At 48.0% G+C, this 14,120-nt stretch overlaps 1 protein-coding gene across 1 annotated transcript in view; it reads left to right on the top strand.

The window, feature by feature from the left end:
- The first annotated feature begins 861 nt into the window (after positions 1–861).
- LOC139758480 (uncharacterized) overlaps positions 862–14,120 on the top strand; it is a 229,155-nt gene continuing 215,896 nt past the window's right edge. The window contains exon 1 of the mRNA XM_071679953.1: positions 862–922. Within this exon, the coding sequence (XP_071536054.1) occupies positions 871–922 (52 nt within the window). The 5' untranslated portion in view covers positions 862–870. The remainder of the gene's footprint in view (positions 923–14,120) is intronic.

Raw genomic sequence — 14,120 nt, forward strand, 5'->3', positions numbered from 1 at the left:
ACGGGGCGAGTGTAGGGACCACATAATTACTGGCGGCCGTAAGTGGAGGCTGCTAGTGATGTATTGGTAACCAAGTTAAGATGTGGTGTGATAGCCAGCTGGGTGCTGGTAACGAGACCAGCAGCTGGTGAAAGCTGTGGAAAATATTCACGTGGTCAACATGGGAGCTACATAAACAAGGTTAACCCGCTGAGGTCGCATGGGTCAATATGTTGTCTCGTACACACGAGATTTGTGATGTATGATGTCTCGTACGCACGAGATGTATGATGTATGATGTCTCGTACACACGAGATTTGTGATGTATGATGTCTCATACGCACGAGATGTATGATGTATGATGTCTCGTACACACGAGATGTGTGATATGATGCTCTGCAGAACCTCGTCTGATTTGATACTCTTTTTATGGTGTTGGTAAAAGAAAGAAAATAGTATCGTGTCAACCATTGTTTCTTGACCTTTATGAAACACATACTCAAAGAAGATTTGTGAATGATACGACATTGGATTAGTAGTGGACGATGGAACAAGCCAAGGGAAGATAAAAAAAAGTCAAATGCGGAAAGCATTAAGGAGTTGCGTAATTTATTGTTTGAGAAGAGAGGTGTAGAGATAAGGTCACGTGTGTGTGTGTGTGTGTGTGTGTGTGTGTGTGTATTCATGTGTGTGGACACGTTCTCCACTGTCGTTTCGTTCACCCCAGTTGCCAAGCAGCGTTTGGATGAGCACCCTCCCAGACATGAAAACACGAACGGACGAGCACTTTGGTCAGTCGAGCAGGAACATAGCAGTCTGTGTGTGCTGCTCCCCGTTCAGCAGGAGGTGTATAACCTTCACTATGTGCCTTAAAATATCTTCTCAGGTCTGATGTCAATGACAGTTGCTGTGCTGCTACATTTCAGAACACCAATCACTACACGTAAGAACATTCTACACCGTTAAACATAGTGTATGGTGTGTTGTTATCAGAGAGTTTTCTAGTGTTTTACTAAATTTTTCTTTGAATTATATTCGTTTTTGATATGTCTTAACCGTTTTCCTTGTTGATCCGCCGATGATGACGTGTTGGAATGTTTGGGCTATAGCTGGTGTTCAGTACGACCCCTGGTAACTCATGTCTTTACTGATCACTTCACATTTCAGGCATCATTTTATTCATCCTCCTCTGTACTATCTATATTTAGTAGGTCTTTTTGTGTCCGTAAACGGGGTGACCAGACTTAAAAAAGGCATACGCAGTTTAGGTGTGATACTTGTTATGAATACAAATACCAAATCTACCATTAACCAGTAAACATTTTGGATGAACAAACCCTATGATTAGACGCTCTGGCGACTGGGTTGGCTACAGACAGTGTCGACCTTCCCAATTCCCTTTCACACACACACACACACACGCACAGGTTTATGTGTGTTGTTTCCGGCTGGATTATGGTCGTATCAAGGTCTCCTTACATTCCTTCGTCATCATTGATATGCGTTCGGTGGAGTTGAGCCTCTTTGCCTGTGTATCATCGGACCGGCTCTGGCGCTTGGCCACGGCTGATGAAGCGAACACCTCCTCGTTCTTCCGTTTTCTAATGACCTCGGCATCATCCGCAAACGTGTTCAGATACGAGTCCAGTCTTGGCGTTGCCGGACTCCGCCTGCGTGTGGTGGCATCGTAAGCCAAAAGCCTCCTCCGGCGAGGTTGTACAGTTGTCAGTGGACGGAAAGGAGTACAGTCTCATCCTTCCTACTGAGTTTACCTCATTTAATCCTGTCCTCTTTTTTCATGTTTCCTCACTTCTTTGGTTCCGTCTGTACACACACACACACACACACACACACACACACACACACACACACACACACACTGTCATTTCTTGATGGCAAACTCGTACCCCTTTTTAGCCGCCTTCACGTGATAGTGAAGTCAATAGGTCTGTTTGCATCGTCTTAGGACAAACAAGCACCTCTTGCTCACCCCTCGTCACCGTGACGCGTTCGTTCTCCAGGTGTGTCTGGCACTGTCGCTGGGTCTGTGGCATTCCTAATTGGTTGACGCGATGAGCCCTCCAGATATGTGGCCACCATGTCATCTGTGCCAACGCATACTGACAGGGAAAGTGCATTCTGCATACAAGGTAAAGTTATATATATATATATATATATATATATATATATATATATATATATATATATATATATATATATATATATATATATAGAGAGAGAGAGAGAGAGAGAGAGAGAGAGAGAGGGAGGGAGGGGGGGGGGTAAGTTTAGATGTGAAGTGTTGACGTGGTCAGGATAGGGAAGTGTCTCTCACGTGAGTCTGTAGCTGAGGGTGTGGCTGAAGTGCCACGTGATCCGCTTGGGGGAGAGGATGGCCACACGCAGGTCCGAGGATGGTGCAGCAGGTGGCGTGGGCCAGGTGGTGCAGCAGGTGGAGTGGGTCTAGTGGTGCAGCAGGTGGGGTGAGTCTAGTGGTGCAGCAGATGTGGTGGGTGTAGTGGTGCAGCAGATGTGGTGGGTGTAGTGGTGCAGCAGATGTGGTGGGTGTAGTGGTGCAGCAGATGTGGTGGGTGTAGTGGTGCAGCAGATGGGGTGGGTGTAGTGGTGCAGCAGATGTGGTGGGTGTAGTGGTGCAGCAGATGTGGTGGGTGTAGTGGTGCAGCAGATGGGGTGGGTGTAGTGGTGCAGCAGATGTGGTGGGTGTAGTGGTGCAGCAGATGGGGTGGGTGTAGTGGTGCAGCAGATGGGATGGGTGTAGTGGTGCAGCAGATGTGGTGGGTGTAGTGGTGCAGCAGATGGGATGGGTGTAGTGGTGCAGCAGATGGGGTGGGTGTAGTGGTGCAGCAGATGTGGTGGGTGTAGTGGTGCAGCAGATGGGGTGGGTGTAGTGGTGCAGCAGATGGGGTGGGTGTAGTGGTGCAGCAGATGTGGTGGGTGTAGTGGTGCAGCAGATGGGGTGGGTGTAGTGGTGCAGCAGATGGGGGGTAACCACACTGAGGCCATCTGTCAGACACCCCGGCTGTGGCAGCACCAGTGAAAGTATCTACACCTGTGGTTGGTGTGTGTGTGTGTGGGGCAGTAATGTACGGTCGGCAGGAGGTGATGGGACAGGCTTCTGCCCCTCGTTATAATGCTGTGTGTGTGTGTGTGTGTGTGTGTGTGTGTGTTCATAATATACTGAGGTCAATAAAACCTAAAGAAAAATGGGAAATATTTTGGTCATGCTCGACTGTGTGTGTGTGTTGAGTGTGTGTGTGTGTGTGTGTGTGTGTGTGTGTGTGTGTGTGTGTGGTCAGCACTGCTGTTAAGTGTCTACTTCGAAGTGAGAGATACGCCTATGGAAGGTGTACTTGTTGTTCGAGGCTTCAGAAGCACCTCGCCTCCTCTCTCCCAGTTTGGATTGCAGGAACCAGAAAGTTTCTAGTTTGATCCTGTTATAAGATGTGCACCAGTCAGGCTGATGCTGAAGTGTTGGGCCAGGTTGGCTGGCGTTGCTGGACTCCACAGGACAATGGCTAGGCAAGGCATAGGCTCACTTGAGGGCGAGGTAGTACTCCATACGTGGGACATCGCAAGGGAGAGGTGTTTTCGTAAGGTGCCGCTGATCTTCCCTTCTTGTTGTAACTCGGCTCTGGCTCAGTGACCTTAGCAACTGATGGTTGTTCCAGCATGAGAATGAGGTGGTCTGGCCCTTGGCATCTGGTTGAGACACCGGCTCAGAAGGGCGATGGTACCCCCTGCTGGTGCGGGCTGCTGACTCATGAGTCAATGAATTTGCTCCTTTATTCTCAAAGGTGTGAAGGAATGCGTGGCTCTGTTTAGAGATGAAAAGGCCGCTGGAATATATGTTATTAGCAGGGTGTTGCCGGAGAACGACTGGGGGATTATATATTATAGACCTGGCTACTGTTTGACATATTGGCATCGACTCCCCTGACGGAATCCTGCCTTGAGATGAGAATGACTCAAATACAGTGGTAGGGATGCAACATTCTTGACTGTTAAACACACACACACACACACACACACACACACACACACACACACACACACACACACACACACACTAATGGATTTTTGTTTCCAGCGCAACTTTGTTGATCCGTCTTGGCACCTGTGTAGCAGGTTATCAAGGGAATGTCGTTCTCCTGTGGTTGGTGACCAGCCTCAATGACGTATCTTTGGTTTAAGCTGACACCGCTTCCTACCCATGTGGACCTACATATGCATTTGACACAGACTATACGGGACGCTGCTGAGAATGTTATGGCCCCTTGAGATGCGCAGTGCGGCTGTTAAAGTTATCGACACATTCCCTGAGTACACATGCTCTCTGGCCATCTGCGTCATGAACCTTATGATCCAGCCCTGTCATGAACCTCATGGTCCAGCTCTGTCATAAGCCTCATGGTCCTGCATCGTCATGGGCCTCATGGTCCAGCATCGTCATGAACCTTATGATCCAGCCCTGTCATGAACCTCATGGTCCAGCTCTGTCATAAGCCTCATGGTCCTGCATCGTCATGGGCCTCATGGTCCAGCATCGTCATGAACCTCATGGTCCACTTCGTCATGAACCTCATGGTCCAGCTCTATCATAAGCCTCACGGTCCAGCTTCGTCATGGGCCTCATGGTCCAGCTTCGTCGTGAACCTCATGGTCCAGCTTCGTCATGGGCCTCATGGTCCAGCTTTGTCATGAACCTCATGGTCCAGCTCTGTCATAAGCCTCATGGTCCAGCATCGTCATAGGCCTCATAGTCCAGGTCTGTCATGAGCCTCATGGTCCAGCTCTGTCATGAGGCTCATGGACCACCCTACATTATGAAGGTCCTCAGATGAAGTTAGTTAACTTTGTAATATTTTTCCTGGATGCGTCCATGTTTCTAGCTCCCTTCTCCATTAGTCATCGTGTTTTTATCCACTACGGACTTATCCCATGAGCTGTATGGCCAAAAAGGGGTTGGAAGGTGTGTGTGTGTGTGAGAGAGAGAGAGAGAGAGAGAGAGAGAGAGAGAGAGAGAGAGAGAGAGAGAGAGAGAGAGAGAGGTATGGAGCCTCTGTCATCTTGACTTTGTGAGATCCCAGGAGATTTCCCCCCCCCCCCTCTTTTGGACCCCCCGATCCAGGGTACGATGTATGTACCCCTGGAACACACACACACACACACACACACACACACACACACCTGTCTCAAGAGACCTTGTTCCGTAGTGCAGCAATTTCCAGGTGCCCTGCGGTGACTCTGCCTATGTGTGTCTCGGTTCTCTTTTCTCTGTCTTTCTGGTTGTTATCTGTGTGTGTGTGTGTGTGTGTGTGTGTGTGTGTGTCATTTCAATACATCAGCCAGGTGGTCTTAGTACACGATTTAAACCCTGCCGGATCGCCTCCAATAGCGGCGCGACGATAAAATTTTTTTTTTTTTTTTTTACAGACAGAGCGTGTAAGTAGTTTAGTGTGTGATGCCGCGGTGAAGAAATCCTTTATAGCCATCGTGTGTGTGTGTGTGTGTGTGTGTGTGGGGGGGGGGGGGGGGGGCATATTAACCTTCCCTACAGCCAGCCCCTCATACACACCGCCTGTGGTATCTTGCGAGGCCTTCGGGAATATTCCCCCGGGGGACTCGCATACACACACACACACACACACACACACACAGAGAGAGAGAGAGAGAGAGAGAGAGAGAGAGAGAGAGAGAGAGAGAGAGAGAGAGGCCAGCCGCAGTACACCATATATGTCCTGGAATCTCTTGAAGGAACGGAATTGAGAGGAGGTAACGAGGCGGCCACTAATGACTTGCTTGGAGGCAGTAAAACTGGACCAGCACGGGGAGGGGGAATGGATTACGGTACTACCATACCAACTGATCAGGAAACCTTCTCGTTATCTCTCTCTCTCTCTCTCTCTCTCTCTCTCTCTCTCTCTCTCTCTCTCTCTCTCTCTCTCTCTCTATCTATCTATCTATCTATCTATCTATCTATATATGCATCTATCTATCTAAATATGGCCGCATTTGTCACCCCAGCACTGACGGGTCTACCGTGTGTGTGTGTGTGTGTGTGTCCTGTGGTACTGGTAATTTCTCGAAAACCCTTGCGACCATTCCTTCGTGTCTCATGCATCACCCAGCTGACCACGATTGGCTTCATGTATTTCAGCTTCTGGTTTTTGTCTTCCTTCCTTGTGCTTTTAGCCTTGGGTGCGTCCTGCTACCTGCTCCTTCTAGCGTGTGCTCGGTGCTACGTGTGTAAGATGCGTCTTGCTACCTGCTCCTTCTAGCGTGTGCTCGGTGCTACGTGTGTAAGATGCGTCCTGCTACCAGCTCCTTCTAGTGTGTGCTCGGTGCTGCGTGTGTAAGATGCGTCCTGCTACCAGCTCCTTCTAGCGTGTGCTCGGTGCTACGTGTGTGTAAGATGCGTCCTGCTACCAGCTCCTTCTAGCGTGTGCTCGGTGCTACGTGTGTGAAATGCGTCTTGCTACCAGCTCCTTCTAGTGTGTGCTCGGTGCTGCGTGTGTAAGATGCGTCCTGCTACCAGCTCCTTCTAGCGTGTGCTCGGTGCTACGTGTGTGAAATGCGTCTTGCTACCTGCTCCTTCTAGCGTGTGCTCGGTGCTACGTGTGTGTAAGATGCGTCCTGCTACCTGCTCCTTCTAGCGTGTGCTCGGTGCTACGTGTGTAAGATGCGTCCTGCTACCAGCTCCTTCTAGCGTGTGCTCGGTGCTGCGTGTGTAAGATCTTCACCACGACATTTCGGGTCAGAGCGGCGGTTGGACTATAAAACCGAGCGCGAGCCTATGGGGGGAATTATTGCCACCCGAACGTGATAACTGCCCTCCCACTGTAACAATTATCTCTGATATATCCTCCCATTATCTCAGGGTAATTTGGAAGTAATAGATCCCGCTGCAGTGAGCTGAAGACTGCCGTATGTGCGGGAGGATGGCTTCCATCATGGCCGGCCACGTCTTATTACCCTCTCCGGGACGACGCTGTGCCAGGGTTTATTACACGGGAGGGAGGAGGACGACGCTGTACCAAGGTTTATTACACGGGAGGGAGGAGGACGACGCTGTACCAAGGTTTATTACACGGGAGGGAGGAGGACGACGCTGTACCAAGGTTTATTACACGGGAGGGAGGAGGACGACGCTGTGCCAGGGTTTATTACACGGGAGGGAGGAGGACGACGCTGTACCAAGGTTTATTACACGGGAGGGAGGAGGACGACGCTGTACCAAGGTTTATTACACGGGAGGGAGGAGGACGACGCTGTACCAAGGTTTATTACATGGGAGGGAGGAGGACGACGCTGTGCCAGGGTTTATTACACGGGAGGGAGGAGGACGACGCTGTGCCAGGGTTTATTACACGGGAGGGAGGAGGACGACGCTGTGCCTGTTTTTTGCAATGGTTTGGCCCCTCAAGGAGCCGACCAGCTGATGTTTGAAGCTAGGGGGACGGGAGGAGGCTTCAAGTGTAGGAGAGAGAGAGAGAGAGAGAGAGAGAGAGAGAATTTTTAGTAAATGTGATCTTCCTACTCTGGACATTAAGGGCGAGAGGTTGTTGCCAAGCTTGCTGTAAAAGAAATATAAAATATTTACGATCCTCAGGAACCTGACGGATAACGGCTGGGAGGATATAAGCAATCTAATTGACTGTAAATCACCGTGAGTGGTAGGGGCCCTGATAAGAATTGCAAGGTTTTACGGCCATTTGTGTGTAATAACCCAGTACCTTCCCCCTGAAGGTATGACGATGATGATGAGGTTTTTTAATTCCTTGTTCACTCTAGTTATGAACCCCAAGACGGTAAGTGAGGCACCCGTGTATGGAGCGCCCCCCTGCCGCATCTGGTAACACCACACTGACCCAGGGAGTCTCAGGGAAGCCGGTGGGTTGGATGGTGGTACGCCTGGCCTGGCCCACTTCGCCTGGCGGCAGATTGTGACTCGAAATACGCCTGGCGTAGCCCACTTCGCCTGGCGGCAGATTGTGACTTGAAGTCGTCATGATGCCGGCGAAGACCTGTGATGACTTCCGTTTCGATCTTTTCCGAAAGAGACATGAGAAGAGGGGATGGTTCACCTGTGGCCAGAAGACAAGTGCTCTATGAGGTCAGGTATTTAACCCCCAGAGGATGACAGAACGACCCCGAAGCACGAGGGAAAGGCCTTTTGAGCACGGCTGAACAGACCCACGAACGTGACGCTATTACGACCACGCCCTGGGCCGTACCGTCGTGCCCAACAGGTTTCGTCAAGGAATACGAACAGGAACGGACCACTGGGCGCTTTCGAGGCTGCTTGTGATTACAGAGGCCATCAGAAACACTGAGCTTAGTGTGGGAAGAACTGACAAGTAAACAGACGACTTGAGGAGAAATAAACTCTTTAACATCGAAGCTGGATATAATGTTGGTGGTGGACCTGAAGCGAAGTAAGTGTCAAGTGTATGAGCGTATCTGTTGTTTGACTTCCATCTGTTCTTAATGGTAATCTTCAAATACGTTTAAGATGATGGTAAAAAGTAGTTTGCATTTTTGGGAAGTATATGTCCACGAGTCTGTATCCGTTACTGCGACGTATGACCTTAACACATGAGTTTGTATCCATTACTACATGTGAAATCAGACTGATCTAGCCCAAGGGAGCTACTTAGATCAACATTGCGGACACCTTCGATGGTTCTGAATACCTGTCTCAAATCACCTCTTATCCTTCTCTTATCTCAACTGAGTTACGGTCATCAAGACGGGCCCCCAGAGGATTTGTATCGTAATCCTGAAATCATCTTAGTGGCTGGCCGCTCTCTTCTTTCTGTCTATGGCTCTCCTGAAGCAGGCGTCGGGTGCTGAGTGCAATATCCAAAGTGGGGACGACGCACCCGTAAATCGAATTAGTTTCGTAGATTCGACTACGAACGGCCAGTCTGTGTAGACTAAGAGTTTGTTTGCTGTTTTCGCTACTTCTATACTGGCACTGTTTACATTAGGTCACCGAGGAATGATTACACCAGTCTTTTGCATCGTTCCCATCATCTGCCTTAGCCAAATTTTTATCAATTTTTTTGTATCTCGTTTATCTTGTCACAAAAACTATACACATACCGATGTTAGAATTCATTTGCCGGCGATGGGTCCAGTCTGCCACTGTAGCTGCGTCAGCTTTAAGCTTCCAGTTTCGGTTTTGTGTAGCTGTGTTTTTACAGCTTAGCTTTCTCTTCGGATTCTGATACCTTACGGCATAGCCAAACGTCATTGTTGTTATTAACGTGTTTGATTAACGTGTTTGAGAGAGAGAGAGAGAGAGAGAGAGAGAGAGAGAGAGTTCCAAAATTGATCCCTGAGGCACACCACTTGTTACCTCTGGCCATTTTGAGGCTTGACTGTTGTTTACGAGTCTGTGTAAGGCCTGTCGATTAATTTTCCAACCACTGGAGTTCAGCGCCATCTGTATCATATGACTGATCTTTTACTCCTGATCTCTGATGTCTGGTGCGCGCGAATGGCTTCTGAAAATCTAAATAACTGCCATCATCCACTGTATTTTCATAACACGTATTGATTATTGGATATAAGAAATACAGCAGATGGGTCAGACATGAACTTTTGCGTTGGGAATCAGTCGGGAAATTGTTATATAAGTGATGATCCCGTAAATGATTTACAGCCTTGTGTGGAGTGATAGTTTTCATAACTTTGCTGACTCATGACGTCACGATAATTGGGAGATAATTTCCCTAGATAAAAATTATTACGTTTTTGTTTTTCAATGTCTGTGTTACACTGGGAGACTCCCAGTCCTCTGGAACATATCCTGTGCCAAGGGACTCTCTGAAAAGAGGAGTGTAGTGCTGTCAGACGAGGTGAAGTAGGCCCCACTCTTGGGGCAGCTGGTGAGGGAGCCACGCTCTCTTTGTCTTGATAACCAGAGAGAGAGAGAGAGAGAGAGAGAACAAGTACACCAATGGCTCAAAATGGAACATGGCTAGTTTTGTTGTGGTGGCTGGACACCGTGTCGTTTATCATGGACAGAAAACAAAATGCAATTGTCAAATACATTTCTAAAAAAAAAAAAAAGGGAAGTTTTTCTTTTCCCTGTGTGGAGACCATATAAAAGAAACCCCACTTTTCCCTGTGTGGAGACCATATAAAAGAAACCCCACTTTTCCCTGTGTGGAGACCATATAAAAGAAACCCCACTTTTCCCTGTGTGGAGACCATATAAAAGAAACCCCACTTTTCCCTGTGTGGAGACCATATAAAAGAAACCCCACTTTTCCCTGTGTGGAGACCATATGAAAGAAACCCCACTTTTCCCTGTGTGGAGACCATATGAAAGAAACCCCACTGTTCATTCTCATCAGAGACTCTTTATTGAGAACTAATGTTATACGAAGGGAGGGAAAAAATATCGGTAATCGCAGCTGCGTATATAAAAAAGAAGATATATTTTCGGTGTAGGTAACCATCATTGGAAAATAACTTATAGGGCAAAAATGTGGCTCAGCCAGCAGCCAGCGTTCTCCTGGCTCAGGCTGATAATGCATGATGCTGGCAACCGTAGTTTAATTAACTCAATCTTCCTCCATCGATAAAACAGGACCTTCGTTTCCCTCCGCCCACTTTACAGGAAAGGACGTATTGTTGAATCGTAAAGGAAATATATATATGGACTCCATCTTTGAAAAAAATAAATGTGAGGCTGAAACAGTTTGTATATTTCCGTAACCTTAAAAAAAGAAGAAAAAAAAGATATATATGAACACTCTATGGCTTCATGCTCTTAGAATTCATGTTACTATTTTTTCGTCAGATTAATTGATTAGTAAATTCTTTTTTTATGTATCATTAATAATTCCCCCCCCCTTAAAAAGTATGACCCAGGGTTGGTAATACGAATCCAATTATCCACAGGCTGTAAGAACCTGCTTCATAATTACTGTAGCATGAAGATATAAGTATCCCGCCAAGTACCTCTCCCCCCTCCCCCTCCCTAACCTGGATCTGGACCCCTGTAAACCCCCCCCCCCCCACCCCCCTGCACTAACGACCTACCACCAGCCTCTCACCGCCATTGACATAGCCTGACTACCCCCTGCCCTTTCTCCCTGGATACGTAACCCAGCCACTAACCCACACACACACACACACACACACACACACACACACACACACACACACACACACACACACACACACACGTAAACCAGCAACCATGCCCTTCCTCACGCACGTCACCCAGTAGCCAATTTCTTCCATACTCACGAAGTCCAGCAACCAAAAATACCCTATCCTAACACACACACACACACACACACACACACACACACACACACACACACACACACACACACACAGCCCGTGAACCAACTCACCTGACTCTCCCTGAGGAGGGATGTCTACTGCACGTTCAGTGCTCTACATCCTGTGCGGTCAAGATCCTCTGCCCTACATACGTATCCCGTGGCACGTCCCTCCTGAAGACCTAAGTAATGAGAGAGAGAGAGAGAGAGAGAGAGAGAGAGAGAGGTACGACATACGACCTTTCTCCTCTCTGTGTGATCTATGATATCGCAGGTCGTTAGAAGAGATCAGTGAAAACGAGTTAGTTATCGAAAGTCTAGCTAAAAGAATTAATGTGTTTGTGTGTGTGTGTGTGTGTGTGTGTGTGTGTGTGTGTGTGTGAGGGCGCCTTTGTTCAGGTAATTCCCGGAGCACTAGACTTTAGAGAGAAGAGTGAGGACGTTACGGAGAAAATAGTCTACTTACTAGAAGTCATCACAGTGGGTGTGACGGTGGATGGAACTGATGATTTCACGTGGTGAGGACTGAGGAGAGAGAGAGAGAGAGAGAGAGAGAGAGAGAGAGAGAGAGAGAGAGAGAGAGAGAGAGAGAGAGATGGCTGAGGAACGGAAACAAACAATAGGTTTATTGTGTTGGGCGACAGAATGGATGAACGTTCCCCCAGCCTCATCCTTGTCGGGGATTCGTGAGTTCGACACTTGCTCGTAGACACAAAAGCTTTGTTGTGGGAACAGAAACTGGGATTGTGTTACCCGGGTGCTGGCCTGGGACACTTGACACACAAGGAGCAGGACATAGGGACACCGCTGAAGACACTGAGCTACGTAGTTAATGTTCTGGCTACGATCAACAACATGACTCAGGGCAGATCAGAAGAGATCCTTGGTAAATATAAGAAACTCGTTAGATTAAAAGAAAACCGGATGAAGATCGTGTTAGTGGGGGCGTCTTCCTAGGTAGGATGTAAGGAGTGTAACTAGAACACCAGATGTTTACGACGGTGTATAGAGCTTCGAATGCACCGAGGGTTAGTTGACTACGTGGATCTGTACGATGGTTTCAGATGAGGTAGGAGCCTCCTTGACAAAGATGGCGTGCACTTAAATGGTGGTGTCACTGCTAGGCTGGATAAGATCTTACATGGTAGGGTGAAGCAGTTGCTTGTCAGGTACACGTTGCGCACGGGTCATGACCATTCCAGGAAGTCGACTGTCAGTTGGGTCAGGTGTGACCACATGTGTTGGGTGAGTGTCCGCAGGTCAGAGAGAGAGAGAGAGTGTGTGTGTGTCAGCGTCCCTTAGGAAGGTAACAATGGCCTGTGTAAGGAAGGAGCCAGTTTGGATGATAACACATATCGTTATTCTTATTAACTTTATAACAAAGGCTTACATGGCGTCTTCGTCCAGGGGGGGCAGCAACCAGGACCAAACATACTGGTAATAAGGAGAGGGAAGGAAAACAGTCAGAACCATTGAAATCGTAAGAGTTTTAATTAAAAGTAAACAAAATTCAAGGATACTATTGGTCTACTAGCAGATGGAAAGGGCGGGCGCCCTGCTCCACACACGCACGTAACCCACCTACCAATCCTCTTTCTTCCACCTTACACAAACGCATTCCCTCAGCGCTCCAGGAATTATGGCATACGCTCGTCCAATTTATTTGCCATAACTCTGTAAGCCTTGGGAGCTCATAAACATCTCACCGTTGTAAGGAGGGTATAATTTTTATGGGTGTGGATGTTGTAGTTTTTGTGTGGAGTCTGCGTGGGAATATCCTGCTGTGAAGCGGGGGTAATAGCCTTGTGCATTGAGATGGAGGTTTTAGGTGTTGCGTAGATAGTAAGTTATGACTGGATAGATAGATTGATTGGTGTTTAGTCTACTGTGGTTTTGGACGTAGGTGGTTGATGGAGTGTTCCTGTGTCGCCATACTGCCTGGGAACTACAGGTTGACAACACCACACACACCTTTGCTGCTCGTTACACAGCCTGCCAACAATAGGTAAGCAGCATATCTGGGCACTACAGTGTCAGACAACAACAGATTGACAACACGCGTTTAGGTCCTCACCTTCCACTAATACTTTTCCGACATGGCACGGGGAAAACAGACCCCTAGTCAAGGCCATCTCGGGTGAATGGAAAGAGAAAGAGTAAAAGAAAAAGGACGTGGAACGTGACCAAGGGCTCCACTGTTGTTTATAGAACTAATTCTTAAAGGTTGGAAGGTTTCTGGAAGAGGGAGAGACGAAAGAAGAGAATTCCACAACTTCGCTGCTTGAGGAGTGAAGGAGATATCACAACGGTCAATCCTCGTGTGGCCGATCACCATACAGAAGCTGTGGAAAGAGAAGCAGCTACCAGGCGCGTACCTTAGAACCAAGCCTTGCTGGCAGGGTTCACGCAGTGGCCAAAAGAACGTCTGCAGGATTTGGAGACAGCGGCAACATGGCGGCGCAGGCAGAGAGAGATGGTTGGAGAGAAGTGATGACTGGAGAAGTGATGAGACGTTAGGCTTGCGGATTCCTCTTTTGCTGATCAGAGTTGACGACGATCCACCCCAGATATGGTGGGCAGTTGTCCACACTAAGGCGAATAAAACTTCTGTAGATTTGAAATAATTGCTCACCAGCAAAATAACTACGTCACCTCAGTATACAACTACAACACTTGCCACCTTCTGGGAAGCAGACTTTATGATGTTCTGTGAAGTTTGCAGGATAAGACTGGAGGCTGTGGCTAATCCCAGCATGTGTTGTTACGTCGTTTTGAATTGTGTTTTGAAAATGAACCGAGGGAAACGTGAAATTAGAA

The sequence above is a fragment of the Panulirus ornatus genome, chromosome 30 (assembly GCF_036320965.1).
Source record: "Panulirus ornatus isolate Po-2019 chromosome 30, ASM3632096v1, whole genome shotgun sequence".
NCBI classification, from domain to species: Eukaryota; Metazoa; Arthropoda; class Malacostraca; order Decapoda; family Palinuridae; genus Panulirus; species Panulirus ornatus.